At 45.6% G+C, this 23338-nt stretch overlaps 1 protein-coding gene across 4 annotated transcripts in view; it reads right to left on the bottom strand.

Annotated features, from left to right (window-relative positions):
* Als2 (alsin Rho guanine nucleotide exchange factor ALS2) overlaps window positions 1–21831 on the bottom strand; it is a 57315-nt gene extending 35484 nt beyond the window's left edge. For 3 of the 4 annotated variants that reach the window (XR_009056403.1, XM_057758869.1, XM_057758871.1), the window contains exons 1-6: window positions 21726–21831; window positions 11615–11692; window positions 9385–9539; window positions 6468–7363; window positions 2395–2752; window positions 851–1019 (exon numbers count right to left, since the gene is read on the bottom strand). Coding sequence is in view for 3 of the 4 variants with exons in the window: in XM_057758869.1 (XP_057614852.1) it covers window positions 851–1019; window positions 2395–2752; window positions 6468–7363; window positions 9385–9539; window positions 11615–11634 (1598 nt within the window). In the remaining variant the exon portion in view is untranslated. The other variant, XM_057758870.1, reaches the window with a different exon arrangement.
* Between the last annotated feature and the right edge of the window lie 1507 nt (window positions 21832–23338).

Genomic DNA, 23338 nt, shown 5'->3' with positions numbered 1-23338 from the left:
ATCGACTAAGAACCGTGGAGTTGAGCTGGAAGTACTGCCCAGGCCTCAGCCCCAGCACCCGGAGACAGGAGGATCCCTGCCAAGTCAGCCCAGTCCAGGCCACACAGTGTGACCCTGTCTCAAATGGAAGTAAAATAGAAACGTAAAGACTGGAACCAGACAGAGGACACGGGGTGGGGGGTGGGGACACGGGGACTGTTTACACATCTTTGAGCTTCAGAAATCAAGCATGCTAACAGTCTGAGAATGCCTGTCAGAGAAAATGACCCTTTTTCCTGATGTATGCACAGCTCAGTGCTTTAGAGAGCACAGCCACATTTCTGGGGCCAGAAACCCGTGCTCCTCTGTGTAAATTAAAATGTAACTGTTCAAGTGTTTCAGGGCCAGAAACCCATGCTCCTCTCTGTAAACTAAGATGTAACTGTTCAAGTGTTTCAGTGAAATGCCATCTTATCCCAACACCATTTTCTGCATTCTAAGACGAACGCACATCAAATGGAACAGACAAGTATAGGCAGATACTCCAGTCCTTTATTGGCTTGTACTATTTGTTTTGAGACAGGATCTCTCTATGTACCCCTGGCTGGCCTGGAACTCATTATGGGGACCAGACTGGCCGCAGACTCACACGGATCTGCTTGCCTCTCTCCTGAGCGCTAAGATTAAAGGCGCATGCCTCCATTCATGCCTAGCCTCCAGCCTGGACTGTGAGGCACCGAGGACTAAGCCTTTTTATCAGCACTAATGGTGCACAGTAACCTGCCCTGTTGGCTAAAATGGATGTGTGGAGACCCCAGGAAAAGTCTACTGCCCAACCTGACCTCCATCAGCACCTGCTGGTGCCACTCACCTGGGCAGGACGTCACCGTGCCCCAGCTGCCCTTCCTTGCCTTTCCCCCAGGTCCACACCTCTGTTCTCAGGGACGGCAGGAGGGCATCGGCTTCTCCACTGTATGTGGGAGTCAGGACCACTGTCCTGGTTTTCACCCTTGCAGCTTTCCTTAAGAGCCTGGGGGAAACTGGAAACAAAGAGGGAAGACAATGCTTTTAACAGCGAGACTTTCTAGAGAAACACACTAACACAGTGTCTGTGAAACACCCTGCGGCTTCTCTGCAGAGCGCTTGGCTGGTCAGCCGAGTCTAGGAAATGCTCCCTGCTGTCCTGAGTCCTGCCTCTCTCCCCTGCACAGTCTCATTAGTCTGCAGATGATGCTCACGGACCTGAGCAGAAGCCCGTGTGAGTGTTTAATCTGCCATACTGCCGAAAACTTGGCTGCAGACCCTTCTCTGTGTAACGTTTACCAACATCCTGGAGAACTTACATTCTAAAGAGTATGATAATAATGGGTGTTGTAGCTCATGCCGGTATTGCCTGCTGAGTCTGAGGCCATCCTGGGCTGCAGTGTAAGACCCTGCCCCCTCCCAAAAAACCCAACAAACAAAAAAACCAAAAACAGAATATGCTAAAAATACCACAAAGTTGACAAATCTTTCCTATTTCAAAACATTGTTAAAAGTTAATACTTGTAAGCCAAGCTTTAATTTCATATATATAACAAACAACTGTAATAAAGGATTAATTTTAAGATATAAAACTTTGAACTTCTATGGCGGGAAGAAAGCTTTAAAATCTTTCACAGGGGCTGGAGATGGCTCAGCGGTTAAGAGCACTGATTACTCTACCAGAGGACCCGGGCTAAATTCCCAGTACCTACATGGTGGCTCACAACTGTAATTCCAGTTCGAGGCAACCTGGCACCCTCTTCTGGCCTCCACGGCACCAGGCTCGAGATAGTGCACAAACATACACGCAGGCAAAACACTCACACACAGAAGATAATTTCTTTCAAAAAAATTGTTTATGCGTTTTGGGTAAATATAAAGGTCAGTGGGTTTTTTTTTTCTTTTTTTTCTTTTTTTGGTCTGGTTGGTTTGTTTTGCTTTGCGACAGGGTCTCACTGTGTAGCCTGTGCTGTCCTATAACTCAGTACATAGACCAGACTGTCCTAAAATTCGGAGATCTGCTTGCCTCTGCTTCCAGGGTGCTGGGGTTAGAAATGTGGGTCACTATGGCTTGCTAGGTTAATGTTTTATTAAATTAGTCTTTTGAAAGGATGTTACTAGCTTTTACTATGTCGATAACAATGCATAACATGAAGTAAATCTTATACATCAATTGGGTAGCAGGACAAACTTTGAATAAAGTCATTAAAAACGCTGAAGTTATATTCTGTAACTATTTCTGAGGCAGAGAAGCAGGTGGCTTTCTCTTAAAGCCACTACTGTGTAAACTGCCATTACAGAAGGCTCAGGATCTGAATATGCCAGCTTCAACAATTAGGAAAGCTAATTTGCTATAACACAGCCTGTGAAGCTCAGTCCCCCACACCTCACCTTGCGACAGCAGTCCCGGGAGGGAGAGTCTTCGGCTCCCTCCCTCCGCCTCTTCCTCTCTAATGTCCACCAGACTGGAGCTTTTCTTCCCTTGCATTGACTCCTGTTTCACCTGCTCTTCTCTGAGATCTTTCAGGCTCTCTGGGCCTGTGGGAACGCTGCCCGACTGGGCTCCCGTCTCCCCTGGGGCAGCACTGTAAAAGTTCATGACTTTCTTGAGAGACAAGGCCCCAGCCTCGTATGTGGCGGCCACTCTCACACCGACAGCAGACGCACAGGAGACCACCAGGCTGTTGAGGGCTGAGGTGCTTGTGGTTGGTGGACTGTGAAGGTCAGGGCCGGCTTCCTCTACAGGAGGCTAAACAAACACACGGATGTAAAAACCCTGTAGTAACAGTCAATAAGAGCTAATGCTCACAGCTATCTGCAAAAAATTCCAAAACAGACCCAAGGAGGAGGTCCTGTCTGTAACCTTCACAGGAAGGGTGCTGCCCTGGGCTACACAGCGTAGCCAGGCCAACAACAACAGACGGCTTGTCTTCTGCCTCAAACTGTGCCCTCCTGGTTGTTGAGTTAACACAGAATATGAAAATGGCGCTGAAAACATAGCTCCTTCCCTGAGCACCTCCTCTTGCTGAGGGCATGTTAAAATGATCTCTAGCTGTTTTATAAGACCGAGCATGGGGAGAGGAGAGTGAGGACTGAGGGATGAAGGGCCCTGGCTGCAGCACTGGGAGGCTGAAGTAAGGGGAGCTCAGCTCAAAGCCAGTGCAGGCTTCACAGGGAGCCCCTGTTTCAAGCACTAACAGGCAGAAAAAAGAAAAACACTGGGGTTAATACGAGGTGCTCTGGACAGAAGGGTGGAAAAACTCCAGTCTGTTATTTGAATATGTTCAGGAAAATTTATACTGATTGCTTGTTACTAAGAAATGGAAGAAGTAAGATTTTAAGAAAAGGAGGTGTTTATAATGAAAATGTACATGTTGGATGTATAGGAGGAAATCGTACGCCTCTGACCGTCCCTCACACTACAGACTTATCTCCCATGACACAGTAGCTGGGCAGCTACGACCTTTGCTCTGGTTACCACAGAGGACAAAAGCGACAGGCTAATAATTAACATATGGAGCAAGTGTTCTTAGCACGCTTCGTGAGAATATTAAAAAGATTAACAAAAAATTTCCAATTCCAATGAAAAGTAGGTTGAATTATCAAATACCACTGTTAACTAAAAGGGAAAAAAAATCATTAAATATACCCAATAGCACACAAAAATACCTCGGTGGTTAAGAGAACTTGCTGCTCTTGCAGAGGACCCAGGTTAAGTTCCCAGCACCCATGGCAGGCAACTCCAGCTCCCTGAGATCCAATACCTCCGGCCTCCATGAGCACCTGCACTCACACGCACACACATGCGTGTACCTGCACTCACACACCCACGTGCACCTTTACTCACACGCACGCACACACACACACGTGTACCTTTACTCACACGCACACACGTGCACCTTTACTCACACGCACACACCCACATGCAGGTGCACACCTTTAATCCCAGCACCCGGGGGTGGAGGGGCAGAGGCAGGTAGATAGATCTCTGAGTTCGAGGCCAGCCTGGTCTACAGAGTGAGTTCCAGGACAGGCTCCAAAACTACAGAGAAATCCTGTCTCAAAAAAAAAAAAATTGCTTCTTATACTCAAAGATCCCAAAGATATGCACATTATTCCTTAATTTGTCCTGAATTCAGAACCAAACCCAGCAAAGCATGGTCTCAGGACACCCTGGGATATACGGTGAGATGTTGTCTCAAAAGCAAAACAAACAGTCAAACAAAAACAAACAGAAATAACATTGGCTCCTGATTTTCTTGAAATAATCCTCAGTGCCTGGCATAGTATCTGGCATACAGCAGATACTCAACACAGTTTGTCAAATTACATATCAAATCTAGAAGTTACTTCTGTGCACACGAGTAATCTAATTAAAACAGTCAGCAGAGGCTTGAAAACTACTTACACTTCACAGCAAGAACTATGATGATTAGGTTCTCCTGACAACTGATTCAGCTGCGATTTGTGACCTTTGCTGAAGATGCTCCTGACAGGTGCACTGACAGCATTTGAGAGGGGCGGCTTTGGGAAGCTCTCACCATTAAGCAGAGGAAAACACTGCCCATAATCTTAAATTACTATTCCCAACCTGTTACATATACATGCACGGATGGGTGAACGGATACTTTAAATTCTTTATTTTGAGGTTCTGAAAGCCTCAAGCAGGCTAGGCAAGTAAGTAATCCACCACTGAGCTACATCCTAGCTATGTATTGTAGTTAAATGAATAAAGCAACAAAAAACTAATTACTTGTAATTTTGGTTGAAGATATAATTTTAGAATTCATAGTCAACCAATGACAAAGAACAGCATATAAAATTTTTACTGTTGGATATAAGGCTGAAATGCTACTTACAAAAATTAAGTTAAATTTAGTAGGGACACACACTGCCAAAACCAACATACATCATAAAAAAACTTCAGACATTTATCAAAATAAGTTCAAAGAAAATGCAATTCCTTTTGTTGATTTTTTTTTTGAATGCAGAATTTTAAAGGTGGCAATTTGATAGCCAAATGAGCTGTATACAACAAGCTTTTAGCTTCATATCTAATAGAGGAATGACTTTTAAAAGGATAAACTTGGTCTGTGTTTGTTTTTGAGACAGGATCTATTCTATAGTCTGCAGTGGCCTCAAACTTGAGATCCAGCAATGTCAAATGTTTTATAAACATGTACAGTCTAAGAATTTTCGAACATTCTTGGAAGATCAATGCTGCTTTGTTTGGATTTTTGTAATACTTTTTCTTATAAACAGCTTACTTTTAATTTGAAAAAAAGTCAAATACCAACAAGTTCAGAGAATATACGTGAAGCAGGACTATTTCTAAAAATATCCCACGTTCTCACTCTGACAGAGTAGACTTGGGGATAAAGAACTGAAAACTCTTGTGGCTTTAAAGACCCTGAGTTAAAAAGATAGCGGTTCCTTCGGGATGAGATGTTTTGCTTTCATTCCCCCCCCCACCCTTAGCACAAAGGTAATTCCGAGGGAAACCAGAAACTGCTCTTCTGGAACAATGTGTTTCCAACAACGGTGTCACTCATTTCCTATGTTTTAAAATGAGGATATTTTAAACAAGACAAAAGTACTTCCCCGCCTCAAATAAGGCCAGTAAGGTCCAGTCAAAACTAAAAACAAAACTAAAAACCAGCCGGGCGCACGCCTTTAATCCCAGCACTTGGGAGGCAGAGGCAGGCGGATCTCTGTGAGTTCGAGACCAGCCTGGTCTACAAGAGCTAGTTCCAGGACAGGCTCCAAAACCACAGAGAAACCCTGTCTCGAGAAACCAAAGAAAAAAACCTAAAAACCACAAATCCGAAACATAAGCCTTGTAGTTTCTTTTTTCTCCCTCATCTTTTTTGTTTTCTTTTGTTTTGTCTTATGAGACAGTGTTGTATGTAGCCCTGGCTACCTTAATACTATGTAGCGTAGGCTAGCCTTCAACACAGCAAGCCGCCTGAATGTTGAGATTACAGGCATGCACCACCTCATCTAGAAACTAAATCATTACACATATGCCTTCAACTAAACATTCTGCAACTGATAAGGTCCCTAGACAGAAGGAAACAGTTTTACACAGGTCTGGAGAGACACACCAGTGCAGTCCACAAGCAGCTCGTGAGAGCTCATGGTTACACCGAGCTGAGCTCTTCTGGGGATGACCAAAACGTGGTGCCTCAGCCAGGCTGGCAAAACACAAGCAAGGAAGTAACACACGGGCCTGGGCCACTTCTAAAGCAAGCTCAGCACGATATCTTTCAACACTAAAAAGGGTCAGATCAAGAGCATTTCTGATTTAACACAGGCTCCTCCCTCTCTCGGCCTAGCAAAACAGAATTATAGCAGCCTGATGGGAAAAAATAAAACCTGCCCCCAAGATTCAGGACTTTGGTTCCTAAAGAAACACAAATACTTTAACTCCAAAACACCTTTACGTTATAACACGCGGCAGCTACCTGGACCTGGGGTGGCTTTTCTTCCTGCTCTGACAGCTTCTGCAGGTACGCAGTTACTGCCTGGGTGTCAGGGTAAGAGGGAGCCGTTTGGGCTGAAGACACTTCGGCTGTCCCAGCCACGTTCTGCTGAGAGGAAACGGCATTGCCATTTGTGGCCTGAACGTTTCCCACGTTCAGTTCAGTTTCTACCAAAGCGTTCTCAAACACCTCTCCCGGACCATCCAGTGCGTCCGTCTGAGGGCTGGTGGCAGTGCTGGCGTGGTTTTCTGCTTGGGACTCAGACAGCGTCACCCCTAAGGGGCAGCAGTGGCTGTCTGATATGATCACATGGTCCTCTTTGTCCGTCATGGTGATGAGCAGCTGGCTGCACTGGTTGCATCTCTCCGGGACGGGCTTCAGATCCTGGGGAGGGAGGCACTGCACCAGCGCCAGGCTGTGGAACGCGCCACAGGCCACCTGGAGCACCACGCGCCCCGCAAGGTGCTCCACCTTCTGGGGCTTTGTCACTGGGAAGGTGGTGGTGATGAGACCCAGCTGACAGCCGGTGCCCCATGCCCAGATCTCTCTGCTGATTGACAAGGCCAGGGTGTGCTCCTCGCCACAGGCCAACTGCAGAATCCTCACAGCTAACACGGGGCTGGTCTCCGAGTCAGAAATGCTGACGGAACTCGGTTCTGGCACATACTGCTGGTTCGCTACCGCACACTGGCCGGCGGCGTTCTCCCCCCACATGTACACCGCCCCGCTTTCTGTCACCGCTCCGCTGTGGAAGCTCCCTGTGGCCACCGTGACAACATGATGCCCAACCAGGGCACTTTCTAGAAGGGGGCTGCTTGGACAGACTTCCGCTGACTCACTTTTCCAGGGCAGGGTCCCAAAGCTGTAGACCTCACCATCTAAGGTTCCAAAGAGAAAAGGGAAAGTTAGTGAACCTTCAGAAGCATATCATAAAGACTTGGGAAGTGCAGAGCATTTTTGCATCTTTGGCATTCTGGGGAGCGGTGAGAATTTAAGGTACACAGGCCCACGGCCAGCAGACATCAGCATCATAAGCCGCTATAAAGCAGCCAGCAAACACTGAGGTAAACCACAGCTAGCTGTGTGCCAACTCCTCACCTGGAAAACACAGCTAGGAACATGGCGCCTGCATGAGATGAACGTTTCCTTTCCTCTTTTTTCTTTCCGCCCTGGATTGAACCCAGGGCCTTTCCTGCTAACTGAGTGCTCTACCATGGAGCTCTATAGATCCCCAGCTGAGATGATCGTCTGTCTTCTGTAATTTGGACACTTAATAACAAGATAATTGCTTAAACATGAGAACAAGGAGAAGCTTTCCCACAACAACTATCCCAGCTTTTGTGAGATCAGGTCTCCCTCTGTAACCTAGGCTGCCTTGGAACTAATCGTCAGGCCAGGCTAGCCTCAAACTATGGCAAACCCCGTTTCAGCCTCCTGAATGAGCTACCACACCTGGCTACGACACTAGATTATTCTTCTATTAAAAACATTATTATTAGTGTGCACATAAGATGTGGGGGAGGCTCAACCCACAACCTAAGGAGTCGGTTCTTTCCTTCTATCTTCGTGTGGATTAGGAAGACCAAATGCAGGTCGACAGGCTGACGTGCCCTGTGCCCTTACCTGCCGAGCAATCTCACTGGCCTATCTCTAGATTTTTAAAGACACCATGGTAGGGAAAGGCTTCCAAATATCTTTGTTGTTGTTGTTGTTGTTTCTCTGTGTAACAATCCTGGCAGGCCTGGAACTCGCTTTGTAGGCCAGGCTGGACTCGAACACACAGAGATCCATCCGTCTGCCTCTGCCTCCCGAGTGCTGGGATTAAAGGCGTGCGCCACCACCTCTGGGCATTTCCCAATTATCTTAATAAACGTTTTCAGGTATCTTAATTAACATATTCCAGATATCTTATTTATAACAAAGGCTACTTCCATAGCTCAGTGCTAGAGTTTTTGCTTAGCATCTACGAGGCCCCAGGTTCAATCCTCAGTACTGACAAAAGGAAAAAGACCACCAGAATGCTTCATATATCCTTGAGAATTATACGTTTTGAGACCCACAGAATAGATATTAAATTACAGTTCACACTCGTCAAGTATTTCCTAAAATCTTAATATGTATCATAATAAAAGCAGTATACTAATACATTAGAAAGAACTCTTATATGGTCACGTTTATTTCATAAAACCTCTAGACAGAGGTTTAAGCAGTTTCCTAGAGTTTCTCTTCTCTTAGTTCCTACAATGAAAATGTAAAACATTATCAATACTTAAATGTCTCCTAAGCAGAAATTTAATATTAGACACCAATGGGAATCTTGACCCGAATCCCACTTTCTGGGACTAGCTGGTCAACAGAGGGAGGGACTCCGAGTGCTTCTACTTCCGAGCGCAGGTCGTCACTGGGCTTCCCAGAGCTGGGCTGCCATTTCTGACTACGGAACACAGGACCGAGACTCCATGGCTGGTGGTTACGGGAGGGGGAGAGGGGCTCTGACAAGACGGAGCTCGGCTGGGACTCTGCACCCATGCCCTTGCTTGTCTGAGAATAACAACGTGAGCGGCAGAGAGACAGTGAGGCGACAGCCTTTGGGTTGGTCCAGGAACACACTGTGTTAGTGAGCCCAGCCCTCACTGGCATTACTGCTCTGAAATGCCAGATCAGTCTGTGAGGTTATGTGTGTTCAGACGACTATAAAAGCAAAAACTATAACACAATGTCTTAAATTTACTAATAGATGTAATTTTTTTAAAGGAAGTAGAGATATAATTTATGAACAAAAGGGTACAAGCTGCAACGAAGCTTAGAAAGCTTTGGCCTGCAGTAGCCAGGAACCCTTCCCTGACCTAATACAGCCACGAGCAGGGCTGTCCGCATCACCAAGTCCCCTCTGAAATACCTTCAGTCAGAAGAACTCCGTGTCTCACACCCAGGGCTGCCTGAAGAACTGTCTTTCCTCCCCAGCCTGGCAACCTCTCTGGGGTTAGAGAAAAGGATCCTGCCTGCCAGACGTGGACCAGGCCTCTTTCTTTGGATCCTTCTGCCTCTGCTGAGCTACAAACATTTAAAAAGAAAACAATAATTATTCCCACAACTCAAACGATTATCTTTCACCCTCAAGAGACTTCATTCCTTCTATATGTCTGTATATGTATTGGAAAAGGCAGGGCTGTGAATCCAAGACGGCACCTTCTGCCAGCACAGACGTCGGGACGGCTGGGTCACACCATCCAGCATTTGCTTTACACTTTGGTTATGGATGACACCAGGGCCAAGATAACAAAACTCTTTATATAAAGGGCTAGGAGAAAATCTAAACCCACAAATTGGCCTCTACACAATAAAGTCTGAGATATTTTTATGGTTAATATTTGGCAGCACAAAACCATTCTGATTTGATGAGAGAGATAGGAAGAAATGAAATCTTTCACCTTTTGTGGACTGTAAAGTTAACTGCTGTTTACATTCGCTAACGGTGGTGGGAACTGGCCCAGGGGCCACCCCAAGGCCGTACACATAACAGGCGAGTGCTGTGTAACTAGCTCTACCCCAACCCACTGTATTTCCAGCTTTTAAATATGATTATTTGTATCAAGCACATACTTGAACATACAGAGAAAGTGCAACAATGTGTTAATTCTATACAGTCAGGGTAACTATCACATTCCTTACTTTAAACATAACTTGTTTCTTTGTATTTGGGGCCTTCAAAGTCCTCTCTACTAGCTACTTGGAAATACACAGAATGGGAGTGATGGCCCCTGAGGGCAACCCCAGCACCAGGGAGGCTGGGGCACAGCGCAGGCATTCTCTGAGCTGCAGAACAGTCTGAGTTACAGAGTGAGACACACACTGCTGTAGGGAGTCCTAAAGAGGAAAACCATTCCCATCGACGGTTCTCCCTACAGCCCGACAGGACCTTCTAAGGCAGTCTTCCTCTACAGAGGCACCCTACAGACATTGGCCGCATCCGTTCTCCTGCGTTCTGCCCTCTAGTTTCAAGAGATCAACTTTTAGTTTCCACATGTAAGTAAGGGGATGCGGTGTGTGTCTTTTTATGCCTGACTCACTTCACTCAACAAAATGCCCATGCATGTTGCTGCAAATAACAAGATTTTGTTGTTTTACGGCTGAATACAGGCCACTGTCAGTATACACCACTTTTTTTTAACCCATCAATGGATACTTAAGTTGACGCTGTATTTTTCCTACTGTCAGAGGAGTATAGATTCCTTTTCAAGATACAGACTTCCTTCCCTTTGGATATGTGCCCCACAGTAAGACGGCTGGATTATATGGGAACTCCACTGGGGTGGGAGGTGTTTATAGGGGTTTGCTTTTTGAAGCAGAATCTCCCTATGTAGCCAGGCTCACTTCAAACTCTCGCTCCTCAAGCCTTAACTGTTCATGTGCTGGGATAACCAGTATATACACCACCCATAGCTGCCTAGTTCAAGTGTTTTGGGGGGAACTTCTATTATTTTCCAATATTTAGACTTTTTAAGAATCAAATTTGTAACTGACAACAGTCTTTTATACTTTCCGAATACTGTCAAGAAAGAATACACACACACACACACACACACACACCCGCCCGAGACAGGGTTTCTCTACGTAACAGCCCTGGTTGGCCTGGAACTCACTATGGAGACCAGGCTGGGCCTGAACTCAGAGATCTGCCTGCCTCTGCCTCCTGAGTGGCTAGGGTTAATGATGTGTGCCACCACACCTAGCTACACTCGGTGTTTTTGTTTGTTTATTTCAAGGTAACAGAGATTCTTCTATTTTAGTGAAAGCAGAAAAGGTTTTTAAAATGTCTCTACTTTTGCTAAATAATATTTCCTCATGTTATAATCTGGTATAACAAGCTGTGAAAAGTCACAATTTAACATTTTAAAACAGAGAGATTGAAACAACACTGATGATAAGAAAAGATGTCTACAAGAGTTTACAAGCATAAGAAACTAGGGAAGCTTTTCTCTAATAACCTTTACTCAAATAATTTTGTCTCTTTACCTACCAATTACAAATGCAACCATGTGCTCCCACATAACACCACTGAAAAGAGAATCACACTAAACATTCCTTACAACCATGTGGAGCTGTCTGCAAGGAGAAGACGGTCTTACCTTTTCTTCTTCGAGTCCATCGGTCAGGAGGAATACTCCATCACCAAATCATTCCGGCCGCAGAAGTTCTATCAAGACCTAAACAGAAGATACGGCTTAGTAAATAATAAACAGGAAGCACAGGAGCAGAGAGGCCTATGTGAACACTCTGCCACTGTATTCCTTCAAAGGGAGAGCAGGGGAGGGCGGACCTCTAACAAGTGCTCGTTCACAGAGTGATAAATATTCAGAGAAACTATTCCAACTATTCCAGAGCCTGCCTACCCAGTCAGGTCAGGACTGAGCCTGCCCACTGAGCTTATAAAATGCTGCTGGTCGTCAAATACAATGTCAAAGACTCCAAGAAAGCCTGCAAAAAGTCAAACTCTTCCAGGCAACGGATGTTTTAGGTTTTAAGAAATTATTATAAAGGAGGCAATTCAATCTGAAGATCAACATATTCAGTACAAAAATTACATACAGATTGTGGTGGATTGAATAAGACATCCCCCATCTATTTGAATACTTGGTTCCTAGTTGGAGGAACTTTTTGGGAAGGATTAGGAGGTGCGGCCTTGCTGAAAGTGTGTCACTGGGGCAGGCTGTGAGGTGTCAATCACCCAGCGGCATTCCCAGCGCACTCCCTGCCTCAGTCCACAGCTCCAGAGCTGTGAGGTGTCAATTGTCCAGCCCGGCAGCATTCCCAGCACATCCCCTGCCTCTGTCCGCAGTTCCAGAGCTGTGAGGTTTCAATTGCCCAGTGGCATTCCCAGTGCACCCCCTACCTCTGTCCACACCTCCAGAACTCTCAGTTTTGCTCTGCCAGCACGAACCCCTTTCACCCTAAGCCCAGTTAAATGCGTCCTAAGTTGTAGCCATGGTATTTTATCACAGCAGTAGAAATGTAACTAACACACATATTAAGGTTACTTTTTAAGTACTTCTGGGACACAGAAAAATTTAAATTCCAACTGGGAAAGGTTTTTTTTTTTTTTAATCTCAGTGATTTATCACATCCAAGTTATCCTAATTTTCAATAATGAACAAAAATGGATAATTATTAAATTACTTTATGTGCTTCATTAAAATACAACATTTTCCATATATTGGAACTTATGTGGTAATTCCCCCAAAATCAATCTCAATTCAAAGCTAGCATGCTTCAAACTTAAAATGGCTAGGAAAAATCTGGATTTTAAATAAGGTGTTTCTGGGCCCACTACTTGCCATTTGATCTAGACAGAAGCTCTTCATCCTCACCAATCACCAGCTCAGAATTTTTGGGACGTTATTTATGCCCCAGCATGCTAACCGGAGAAGGGATGAACCATCCCTCGGGCACCTGTGCCACAAGCTGAGCCCTCGCCAGAGCTCAGTGCAGCTCTTTCCCAACACAGCTGTCCACTGAGAACACCAATGATATAATTTAACTGGATGACAGAGCTCTTATTCCTACAAAACCTGGAGTTCTATGCATCGGAAAGACTTTATAAGGACAAGTCTCTCTCTCTCTCTCTCTCTCTCTCACACACACACACACACACACACACACACACACACACACACACACCACGTTGAACTGGTAAAGGATAATCACTCAGGGTAATTTCACACTCAGATTGTTGGCGTCTTGAAGGTCCCATTTTAGTTTAATAAAACTAAACCTAAACCTGCTGGGGATGTAGTTATGTGGTAAGAGCATTTAGAGCATACTGGCTCTGGCTTCATTCCCGAGTATTCCCCCTTAAGCAGTAAAATAAAATGCAATCCTCCACCCTGAACCCAGGCATAGTAGCAACTGACCATAACCCCAGCTCTTAAAAAGCTAAGTCAGGAGAATGAAAAAGTTTAAAGCCAAGCTGGGCATGGTGGTATGTACCTGTGGTCCTAGGACTAGGAAGGTAGAGAGCCAGATTATCGTGAGTTCAAGGCCAGCCTGGGCTACGTGAACTCTACCTCAATAAATAAATACATTAATTAGTAATTAACAAAGAAAAAGTTCAAGTTTAACGGAATACAAGTCCTTGTCTTAAAACATAAGACCAAAAAATCTCCAATGGAAAAGAGCTAAATAAAGATTACTGTACAAAAATAATGACCCATTAGTTTAAAAAAAAATCAATATTTTAAAAAAAGAAAAAAGCAAAGGAAATGTTGAATGAATTTCAATTTAAAAAGTCATGTCTTAAAAGGCACCACAATTCACACACACACACACACACACACACACAAATACAAGCAACGAAGCCCTATTTCTGTGGACCCTATAATACGGAGACCAAATTTACAATGTTCTGCAGAGGGCACTGCATGGTCACAGCTCTGCAAATAACCTGCATTGGCAGGGCAACCTAACGTCCATCTGTTTATTCCAGACTTCCTGGAGTTCTCACTACTCCCATCTGTGCATCCGCAGGAAATTACTTTCTATTCTGTAAGAGCCTAATTTAGAATGGTTTGGACCCTTCAAAGTTGGACGAAAGGTGCTATGCAAACAGACGGTAAATCTGAAAAACGTGATGCTATTTGATCAACAGAACTATTAACTGCAACTAACTCTGTATGAGACAGCAGCTAGCTTTGGTAAGATGTCCATTTCATGGTATGCAGTGAACGCCGAAGCCAGCGTTCAACTCTGTGCGCATCTGCAGAGATCCAGGACTGTGCTTCTGATCACAGTACCTAGCAGGAGCCAGAGGACCCTTTTAGACATACTCTGTGCGCATCTGCAGAGATCCAGGACTGTGCTTCTGATCACAGTACCTAGCAGGAGCTGGAGGACCCTCCTAGGAGCCACATCTCATTTCCTGAAATAAATTCTCCACAGCAAGACTGAATCTGGTCCTGTTGCCTGACGACCGAAACTGCCATAAACTGGGTGTGCCAGCACTTATGAACCCAGCTATCAGGGAGCTGAGGCAGTACAATTGCCGTGGGTTCAAGGCCACCCTGGTTACAATAACAAGTCTCAGTCTAGCCTGAGCTATATTTAAGACGCTGTCTCAAAAAAAAGAAGGGGTGAAAAAAACAAAAAAAAATAGAGGCTGGTGAGATGGCTCTGCAGTTAAGAACAGGAAAGTCAAGGACATCCTCAGCTACAAACAAGAGTGTGAGGATAGACTGGGCTACAAGTGACCCTCTCTCACCCTCCGAAGGGCAGGGGGGAAGGGATGACACTCGACTTTATAGATATTTTACTTTATTAATATTGTTGCAGAAACATTTCCCTTCTTTTTTAATATGGTCTTTCTATGTAGCCCAAGCTAGCCTCACTGGTGAGCCCCTCCCTCAGTCCCCCAAGGGCTATTTATAGGTGTGCATCCAACACCTGGGCTTCGTTTTGTTATAATACCTTTAAGATGTTTGACACTTTTCGGGAAGACATGTCTGACTGAAAACTCACACAGAGCCATGAAAAGAAGAGACCACTGTGGGAGAATACAACGCTCAGAAAAATAAATGTTGTTTCCCTAATGTTTCTAAGATTGCTTCTCCAGTCCATAGCATTGGAGCTTGTGAAAATGGCCCAACTGTAGGGTTCCCCTGCGACAGCTCTCCCAGGGTGAAGGTTAAGGTCTTTGTGCTTCACGGCGACAGGAGCCCTGCACCCCTGCATGGCGACAGGAGCCCTGCGCCCCTGCCTGTCTTCACGGCGACAGGAGCCCTGCACCCCTGCATGTCTTCATGGTAACAGGAATCCTGAACCTGCTGCATGTCTTCACGGCGACAGGAGCCCTGCGCCTGCTGCATTTCTTCACGGCGACAGGAGCCCTGCGCCTGCTGCATTTCTTCACGGCGACAGGAGCCCTGCGCCTGCTGCATTTCTTCACGGCGACAGGAGCCCTGCGCCTGCTGCATTTCTTCATGTCGACAGGAGCCCTGCACCTGCTGCATGTCTTCTGCTAACAGTCCAGTGTTCCTGCACTGCATTAACCAACTCTGACAGACGCTGTATGAACAGGACTCGTGGAGTCAGATCCACAGATCTCCACGAAACAGACAACCTAGGCGCTAGTGGTTCGAGCTGTTAAATCATAGGAGCCAATGGCGACAGTTAGACTCACTATAGAGCACGCCTGTCTGCAAACTGTTATCTCCCTCACAGCTAAGAGGACTCAACCCTCAGTGACACATTAAAACTAAGTAAGAGCAAGCCTTGGTTCTTACCAAAGGGATGGCACTTTTAGATCTCACTGGACCCTCGCCTTCCTGTAAGGAGAAAATGAGCTGTTTATGAAGATGCTGTTTTAATAAGGACCTGGGAGTGCCTGATAAAGAGTATGGTCTAGTGTCCTAATCACTGCTAAAGGGAGCTACAAGTAGTTCAACCTACGATCCCACAGCTTGGGAGGTTAAGGCAGGAGGATTGCCCTGAGTTTGAGGTCGGCTTGGGTAATAATGCCAGGCCCTGTCTTTAAAAAGAAGAGCTAAGAACCGTCTGTATTCCCATGATATCAGAACCAGAGATCCAGAGTCCAAAGCTCTGAAAGTCCACCCTGACCTCGAACCAGTCAACTGTAAAATCTGGCCTGAGCCAATGAGGATTTGTTATTTTGTCCTAGGGCAAATATTGCCCTGCCCCTCTTGCTGCAGAAATATCAATAAGATGAGGCTGGCACAGACCTCATGATACAGTGTATACACCTGTTCAGAAGGGAAATATGTCAGCTCCAAAACATGCTAACAGTTCCAAGAAAGGAACTTGGAACCTGTATTCTTTTTTTAAAAAAATCACTATCATTTTTGGTAATTTTTATTACCAAAATTAACTTCTTATAGACTTCATTCTGCTTCTTCCATGTCCTTGGTTTTCATTAAGGGTGGGAAACATGGGTAGATGAAGTCTTACATGTTGCTCTGGCTGGCCTCAAACTCTTAGGCTGATCCACTGTACTCTCTTGGGTCTTTCTAACACGATAGCTCTCTATAGAGAAGACAGCATCCTCAAGAATCAGGATGCTAACTTATGTCCCTCTCTCTCTCCGCTTCCTTCTCCCCCATCCCCTTCTCTACCCTACCTGTTTTTTGAGACAGTCTCACTATGTAGCCCTAGCCGGCCCAGAACTATGTAGCCCTGGCTATCCTCCTTGTCTCTGCTCTGAGTACAGAACGTGCCCCCACCTCATGCTGCTTCTCTTCTCACGCTGGTTTAAAATGGGTCTTTGGGACCAGGAATATAATTCGGAAGCAGAACACTTGCCTAACAAGTCTGAGGCCAAGGGTTTGATTGCAAAGGGTGTTTTGATTAAAATAATAGCAATGGCTGGGCGGTGGTGGCACAGGCCTTTAATCCCAGCACTCAGGAGACAGAGTTCAAGGTCTACAGAGTGAGTTCTAGGACAGCAAAACCCTATCTTGAAAAACAGAAAACTATGTATTAAATAGTAGAAATTAAAGTTACAAAAGTAATGACAATTAGTGATCAAAACCGAACAGGATTGGCGAGGCAGCTCAGTGAGCAAGCTTGCCAGCAAACCCGATGACCTGAGTTCAATCCCCGGGACCCACGTGGTGAAAGGAGAGCCGGCCCCCAAGAGTTGTCCTCTGACCTCCACATGCTCATCATGATGTGAGTGCACCCACACACATCTAAATAAGTAACACACGCAACTTTACACATTAAGATAGGAAGGTAAACTGTGTTGGGAACATTATTTCAAGGTGTGTTACTTTTATGTTGCATTTGTTTGACTCTGTGAAGCTGTGATACTTTGCCTGTCTAGAACGCCTGTGGTCGAATAAAGAGCTGAACGGCCAATGGTGAGGCAGGAGAAAGGATAGGCAAGGCTGGCAGGCAGAGAATAAACAGAAGGAGGAGAAAACTGGGAGAAAGGGTTTGGAGAAGAAGTAGGCCAAAAAGGAGGAGGATACCAGGGGCCAGCCATCCAGCTACACAACAATCCACAGATTTACAGAAGTAAGAGAAAGGAAAAGCCAAGAGGAAAAAGGCAGAAGGGATAATAAAAATTAAGAAAAGTGGGCAAGAAACAAGCCAAGCTAAGGCCAGATGTTTATAACCAAGAATAAGTCTCCGTGTGTGATTCCTTTGGGAGCTGGGTAGCAGGGGGCCCCCCAAAGAGTCCAGCATCATACTGCTACAAAACTCGGCATGGTGACATACTCCTTTAATCCCAGCAACACAGAAGGCAGAGGTGGGCAGATCAAAAGTTAAAACCAGCCTCAGCTATAGCAAGTTCAGGCCGCCCTGGGCTCCACGGGACTCCTGGCCTTGTTTCAAAAAAATTGTTAAAACCAAAAACAGGAAAGCAATAAAACAAAGGAGCCAAGTGTATCATAAACTCTGAAAGAATTCACAGATTACATAGCGGCCCTAGTGACTCGAACACAAAATTACTAGATTTTCAAGTAGCCATCCACAATTTTTTGTCTACACAAAAAAATGTTTAAAAAAATGGAGTTAAGAGGCAGAACTATAGTCCAGGTCGCTTTGAAATCTACAATCCTCCTGCCTCAACCTTGTAAATTCTGAGATTACATGTATGAGCCACTAAACCTAACTAGTGTTTTCCTTTTGAAGTCTGGGTTAGTTACAGTTTGTTATAATGTAATAAACCAGAGTTCACACTGAGGATACAGTAACTAGTGATTTAAGAGAGTCTGGTGTGCTACCGGGTAAAATCCTGGAGTCCTGGTCACTATGTTTACACGTGGATCAAGGCATGCGTGGACTCCATCACCTACAAATATTCCAGACTCCAACAACCGCTTCTTGCCGCTGACACCTTTAGCGGGCATGCAGGGCTGAGGATGGCAGACTTGCAAGGATTGACATGTTAATCGGCTGGAAACCTGTCCCAGCCACTTCAAATTCTAACCTCCCTCCCCAAAAACACTCTCTAAAATGGCTTAGGAAGCTACTTATGACTTACGATTCTCCGCTAGCAGGATACTGCCCTTACTCGGTCTTCACTCATTTAAAGCTGCTGGAGGTCGGAAAGCGTGAACTTTTTACGCCTTGTGTCCACACTAACCACTGCAAACAAGCTGACTAGATTTGAAGGAGGACCTACATGCAAGGCACAGCCCTTGATCTGAAGTTGCAGGTGGCTGTCCCAATACTCAGTTTATAGTCTTTCTTTCCTTTTTACTTTTGCTAGGTTTTAAAACATTATTTATTTGTTTAGTGTGTGGAGGTCAGAGGACAAATTCTGGAAACCAGTCTCCTTTCACCAAATGGGTCAAGGGAACTGAATGAATGTGGTCAGGTTTGGTACCTTTACCCTCTGAATCTTTCCCTACAGCCAACCCTTCTTTCAATGGCTTGCAGCTTTAACCCAGACCTACCAAACTCACTTCTGACTGTCAGAATCCTCTAAAAGTAAAGGTGTGTGGCCATGGCACCAGAAATGCCCAAGAATGCTCACTTAGGTTCTTTCTGTACCTATTGCACAGTTTGAAAATTTGGGTTTTCCAAAATTAGTAAAATTCTCAGGAAATATTTTATAATATTGCCATAGCAATAAGAGGCATAAGTTGTTGCACTGTCTTGGAATTTGACATTTAATTGTTAGAATTAAAATATCTCAGGATAATGCATTTATTAACAAATATAACCAATTCAAAATAAGATGCTAATGACCTCATAAAATTTTGGTAGCTTTGTAAGTCAGGCTATATCCAAATTCCTTCCAGAGCACTGTGGATGAATCTGCTCCCAGCACTTTAAGAGTTCAAGATGGGTCTGTGTTCCACTCTCACGAGAACCCCTAGCATTCTGACTCTGCTGCAGCTTCCAAGCAGGGCTCACGACTCATGTATCCTTGCCTAGGATACATAAGGCTAATCCCCCCCCCCAAGACTCAGGATCAGTTACTGTTGTCTTAAACTCATCTAATCACATAAAAACTAAAATCAGAACTCCAGCAATATCTCACCATACCCTTTACCCTGATAGTCCAACTGCCCAAGGTAGGGGTATGTGTGGTAGCACACACGTGTATAATCCCAGCAGTCCAGAAAGTAGGGGTGTGTGGTAGCACACACGTGTAATCCCAGCAGCCCAGAAAGTAGGGGCATGTGCGGTAGCAAACATGTGTAATCCCAGCAGCCCAGAAGCTGAAGCAGGAGAATCAAAGAACTCTAAACCAGCCTAAACTACAAATCAAGACCCTGTCTCAAAAATAAATAAATGTGGTTTGTGGATACTATTCAAGTTTTCTTCCCAAATTACCTCGGGTTTATTTTTCAATTTAACACCAAATTACCTGTTGAACACTACTATAGATACTATTTTCAAATTTTCAAGGAACTTATTGTATTTATTTAATTTATTATTTTTCATGAGGACAACTCGAGGCTGTCAGCTCAGTCCTTTTGTCACTGGGTTTCAGGAATTAACTAAAGCCACCAGGTTTGATGACAAGAACCTTTACCCACTGAGTCATCTCACTGGGCCATGTTTGCAAATTTTAAGATTATAAAACAGCTTTGATTTAACTACGAACTCTAAATCTACCATACTAGTCATAATTCAGGAAGTAACAAGTATTGACTAGGTGTAGATTATATCAGCATATTTCCCATATTAAAATACCTTTATGAAATGCCAAAGTTACTGGAGGACAACTTGAAATCATTTTTTCTCTAAATAAAAATCATAAAATTATTTCTTAAAATGAAGAATAGTTGTTCTATCAGAGACGGCCAATAGAGAAGCCTATGTCCTCATGTTCTCTTTAGGGTCCTACTATCTATTGGTGACTCTAGAGAGAGAAGCTTGTGCCCATCCTTAGATGTCTCTCGCCCACTCTTTTAATGCCTGTGCTTAAATCTGTTATACCCTTTTCTTAATAATCTCCATTTTGCTCCTTTCAAAATATTATTGCTCCTATCGCTTAAAAAACAAAGGTCACTATGTAGCCTGACTCATGATGTACTAGAAGAAATAAGTAACTATACAGTTAATAGATATCGGTCATTTCCCATGGCCCAGGAACCGCAATAAATGATCCATGAGCCATACATGTAAAAGTACTAACACCAAGAAAGTCTAGGATAGAGATAAGAAAACTGAGGCAAAGAGGCTCAAAGACAGATGTGTTCAAGATATTCCAAAGCCTAAAACTCTTAACCACTGCGCTTTTTTTTTAACCAAGGTTAAAATATTAATTTCACTCATTGTATGGCGGTGACCGTCTATAATCCCGACATTGAGAATGCTGAGGCAGGAGGGGAGCCACAAGTTCTAGGCCAGACTGAGCTACACAGCGAATCGCTGAATCAAAAGTACGAAATAAAGAGCAAAATTTTCACTGACCTCAATTACCTAACACATGTATATGATAAACACACAAAAACAGAAAAGTGCGGCCTACGGCTTTGCTGTATTTCTGTACCTGCTGAGAAAAATCCTACATCACACAGCGTATCCTTGACAGCCATCTAAAGAACGGTTAGAAATGTAAGAGCAATAGACTAACAACCTGAATTTGGGTACAGCAGTTATTCCTCCCCCTTCCATCCCAAACCAAAAAGAAAGCGCTTCCTTGGCCACCCCAGTTCAACCAGTGTGCTTTTCCTCTCTGGTCACCACAGAAATCCTTGCTTGCTTCTGTAGCTTGCTTCTACAAACCCACATCTGCCTGTCTGCAAAACAGCCCTGTTGCCTGGAGGACCAACATCAGTGTGAGGACCATTTCCTCCAGATCGCCCCTGTGTTCTTTTCCTGCCTTCAGGATGCTTATTTTCTCCTCTGGAGGATTATTGCATAGGATTTGGCCAAACTACCAATTACTATTTTTATTTTCCACAAACGCTGTTGCGAGCCACCAAAAGCCCCCGTCCACTTCTCACCGCGATCTGCATCCTGGGGGCAAACCCACCTCGGGCACTCAGCGAGGTTCAGCCGCTTGCCAGCCCCGCGCCCGCTGCGGGCATTCAAGAAACCCTCCCGAGCGAACGGGCGGAAAGCAGCGTGGGCGGAGGCGGGAAGAGGGGACACGGAGGAATCCCACAGCCGGACCACGGCAGCAGCAGGGACCCGGGCCGAGCCACCGCGTCCGGGGCTCCTCCACAGACAATCGCGGTGCCCGCAGGCCAGCGCAGCGCCAGCTCGCACACCTCGGCCGACCGCCTTCCGACCCAGGGACGTCCCGGACTCGCACCGGCTCACCTGACGCTGCCTCAGCTCCGCGCTCTCGCTCGCCCTCCCGCCCGCCAGGCGCGACTCCGGACCGCACCGCCGGGGACGCCAGATCAGCTGATTCACGGGGGCGGGGCCTCCGGACAGGGGCGGAGCTAGAGGAGGCGGGCCCACGGAGTGGGTGGAGCTAACGGGAGCCGGTGACGGCGTCCGGCAGGAATCAAGATTGCTTGGGACGCAGCAGCGACTGCAGGCAAGAGAGTGAGCTAGGACGGAACCAATGGTCCTAGGGCGCACTTTAGCGGCAACGGAAGACTTAGAGAACGGACCGGGCGGCCTCCGCGTTTCCACGGTAACGGTAGGCCGCGCTAGGGGTTGGAGGCTACTGCAAGTTTGATTGCCTCCTCGAAACTGTGAAAGATGCAAGAAAAAAAAGAAAAGAAAGAAGGAGAGATGAAGGAAGGAAGGAAGGAAGGAAGGAAGGAAGGAAGGAAGGAAGGAAGGAAGGAAGGAAGGAAGGAAGGAAGGAAGGAAGGAAGGAAGGAAGAAACATCTTACCTCGTGGAGCATGGCTGCACACGTCTGCAAGCCCAGCACTTGTGAGACAGAGATCAGCAGGATCAGGAATTCGAGGCCAGCCGCACAGCCAGCCCAGCCTGAGCTAGACGAGACCCTGTCTCAAGAAAAAAATCACAGCCGGGCGGTGGTGGCGCACGCCTTTAATCCCAGCACTCGGGAGGCAGAGGCAGGCGGATCTCTGGGAGTTCGAGGCCAGCCTGGGCTACAAAGGGAGTTCCAGGACAGGCTCCAAAGCTACAGAGAAACCCTGTCTCGAAAAACCAAAAAAAAAAAAAAAGAAAGAAAAAAGAAAAAAATCACAAAAAATGAAAACACGAGCTATCTTAAAGCTTCGTTTATGGACTGTTCCCTAACGAAGATCGCTTCTCCCCCCCCCCCCCCGCATGATGTCATGTCTTCACGAGTGTGCGTGTGCCGCATGTCCACCCCAAAGGGTAGAACAAGGTGGGAAGCAGTGAATTGTCCTCTGTCACGATTCCCTCGGGGCTCCTCTATAATATACAACGTTAAAATGGTTTTGCTTGCCTCACAGTTCCGCAGCAATCCGTGCCTGTCTGCACCCGTCAGCCCTCCCTGGAACATTTCCCGGAACACAGCAAGAGCGAACTCTGCTTCTAGGCAGTGTGCAGCGCTGGACCTACAAACTGACACTTACTCCATTTAAGATAGATACATACTCCGAATCTAAAGTCCTGCATACAGGGCCCCAACTGGTTCCTCCAACCTGACTACATTAGGAAGAAGACCAAAGGGCTCAGTCCAACGACACCTTTCCTCCTACCCCCACCACGAGGTTTAAATAAAAGGCTCCTGAGATATGCTCAGGTGTGGTTCTGCCCATCATAAACACACCGTACCTCAGCGCTTGGTCTGTCCTTCAAAGCGGACTGACTAGTTGTCCGCTGTTCCCTCTGGTTTCAACAGGAACTCATCTTTTCCTTCCCCAACAAAAGACTCTTGAGGAAATTCTAATTCTTGGGTCCCGCTATCCTATTAGTTTAATAGCCTAAAGAAGGGGCACAAGTGTCTCTCCTTAGAACACCTGCACCCCTCGCAGGATGGTC

The sequence above is a fragment of the Chionomys nivalis genome, chromosome 26 (genome assembly GCF_950005125.1).
Source record: "Chionomys nivalis chromosome 26, mChiNiv1.1, whole genome shotgun sequence".
Classification (NCBI taxonomy): Eukaryota; Metazoa; Chordata; class Mammalia; order Rodentia; family Cricetidae; genus Chionomys; species Chionomys nivalis.
Note: the sequence above shows the minus strand (reverse complement) of the source record. Positions and strands in the feature narration are given on the sequence as shown.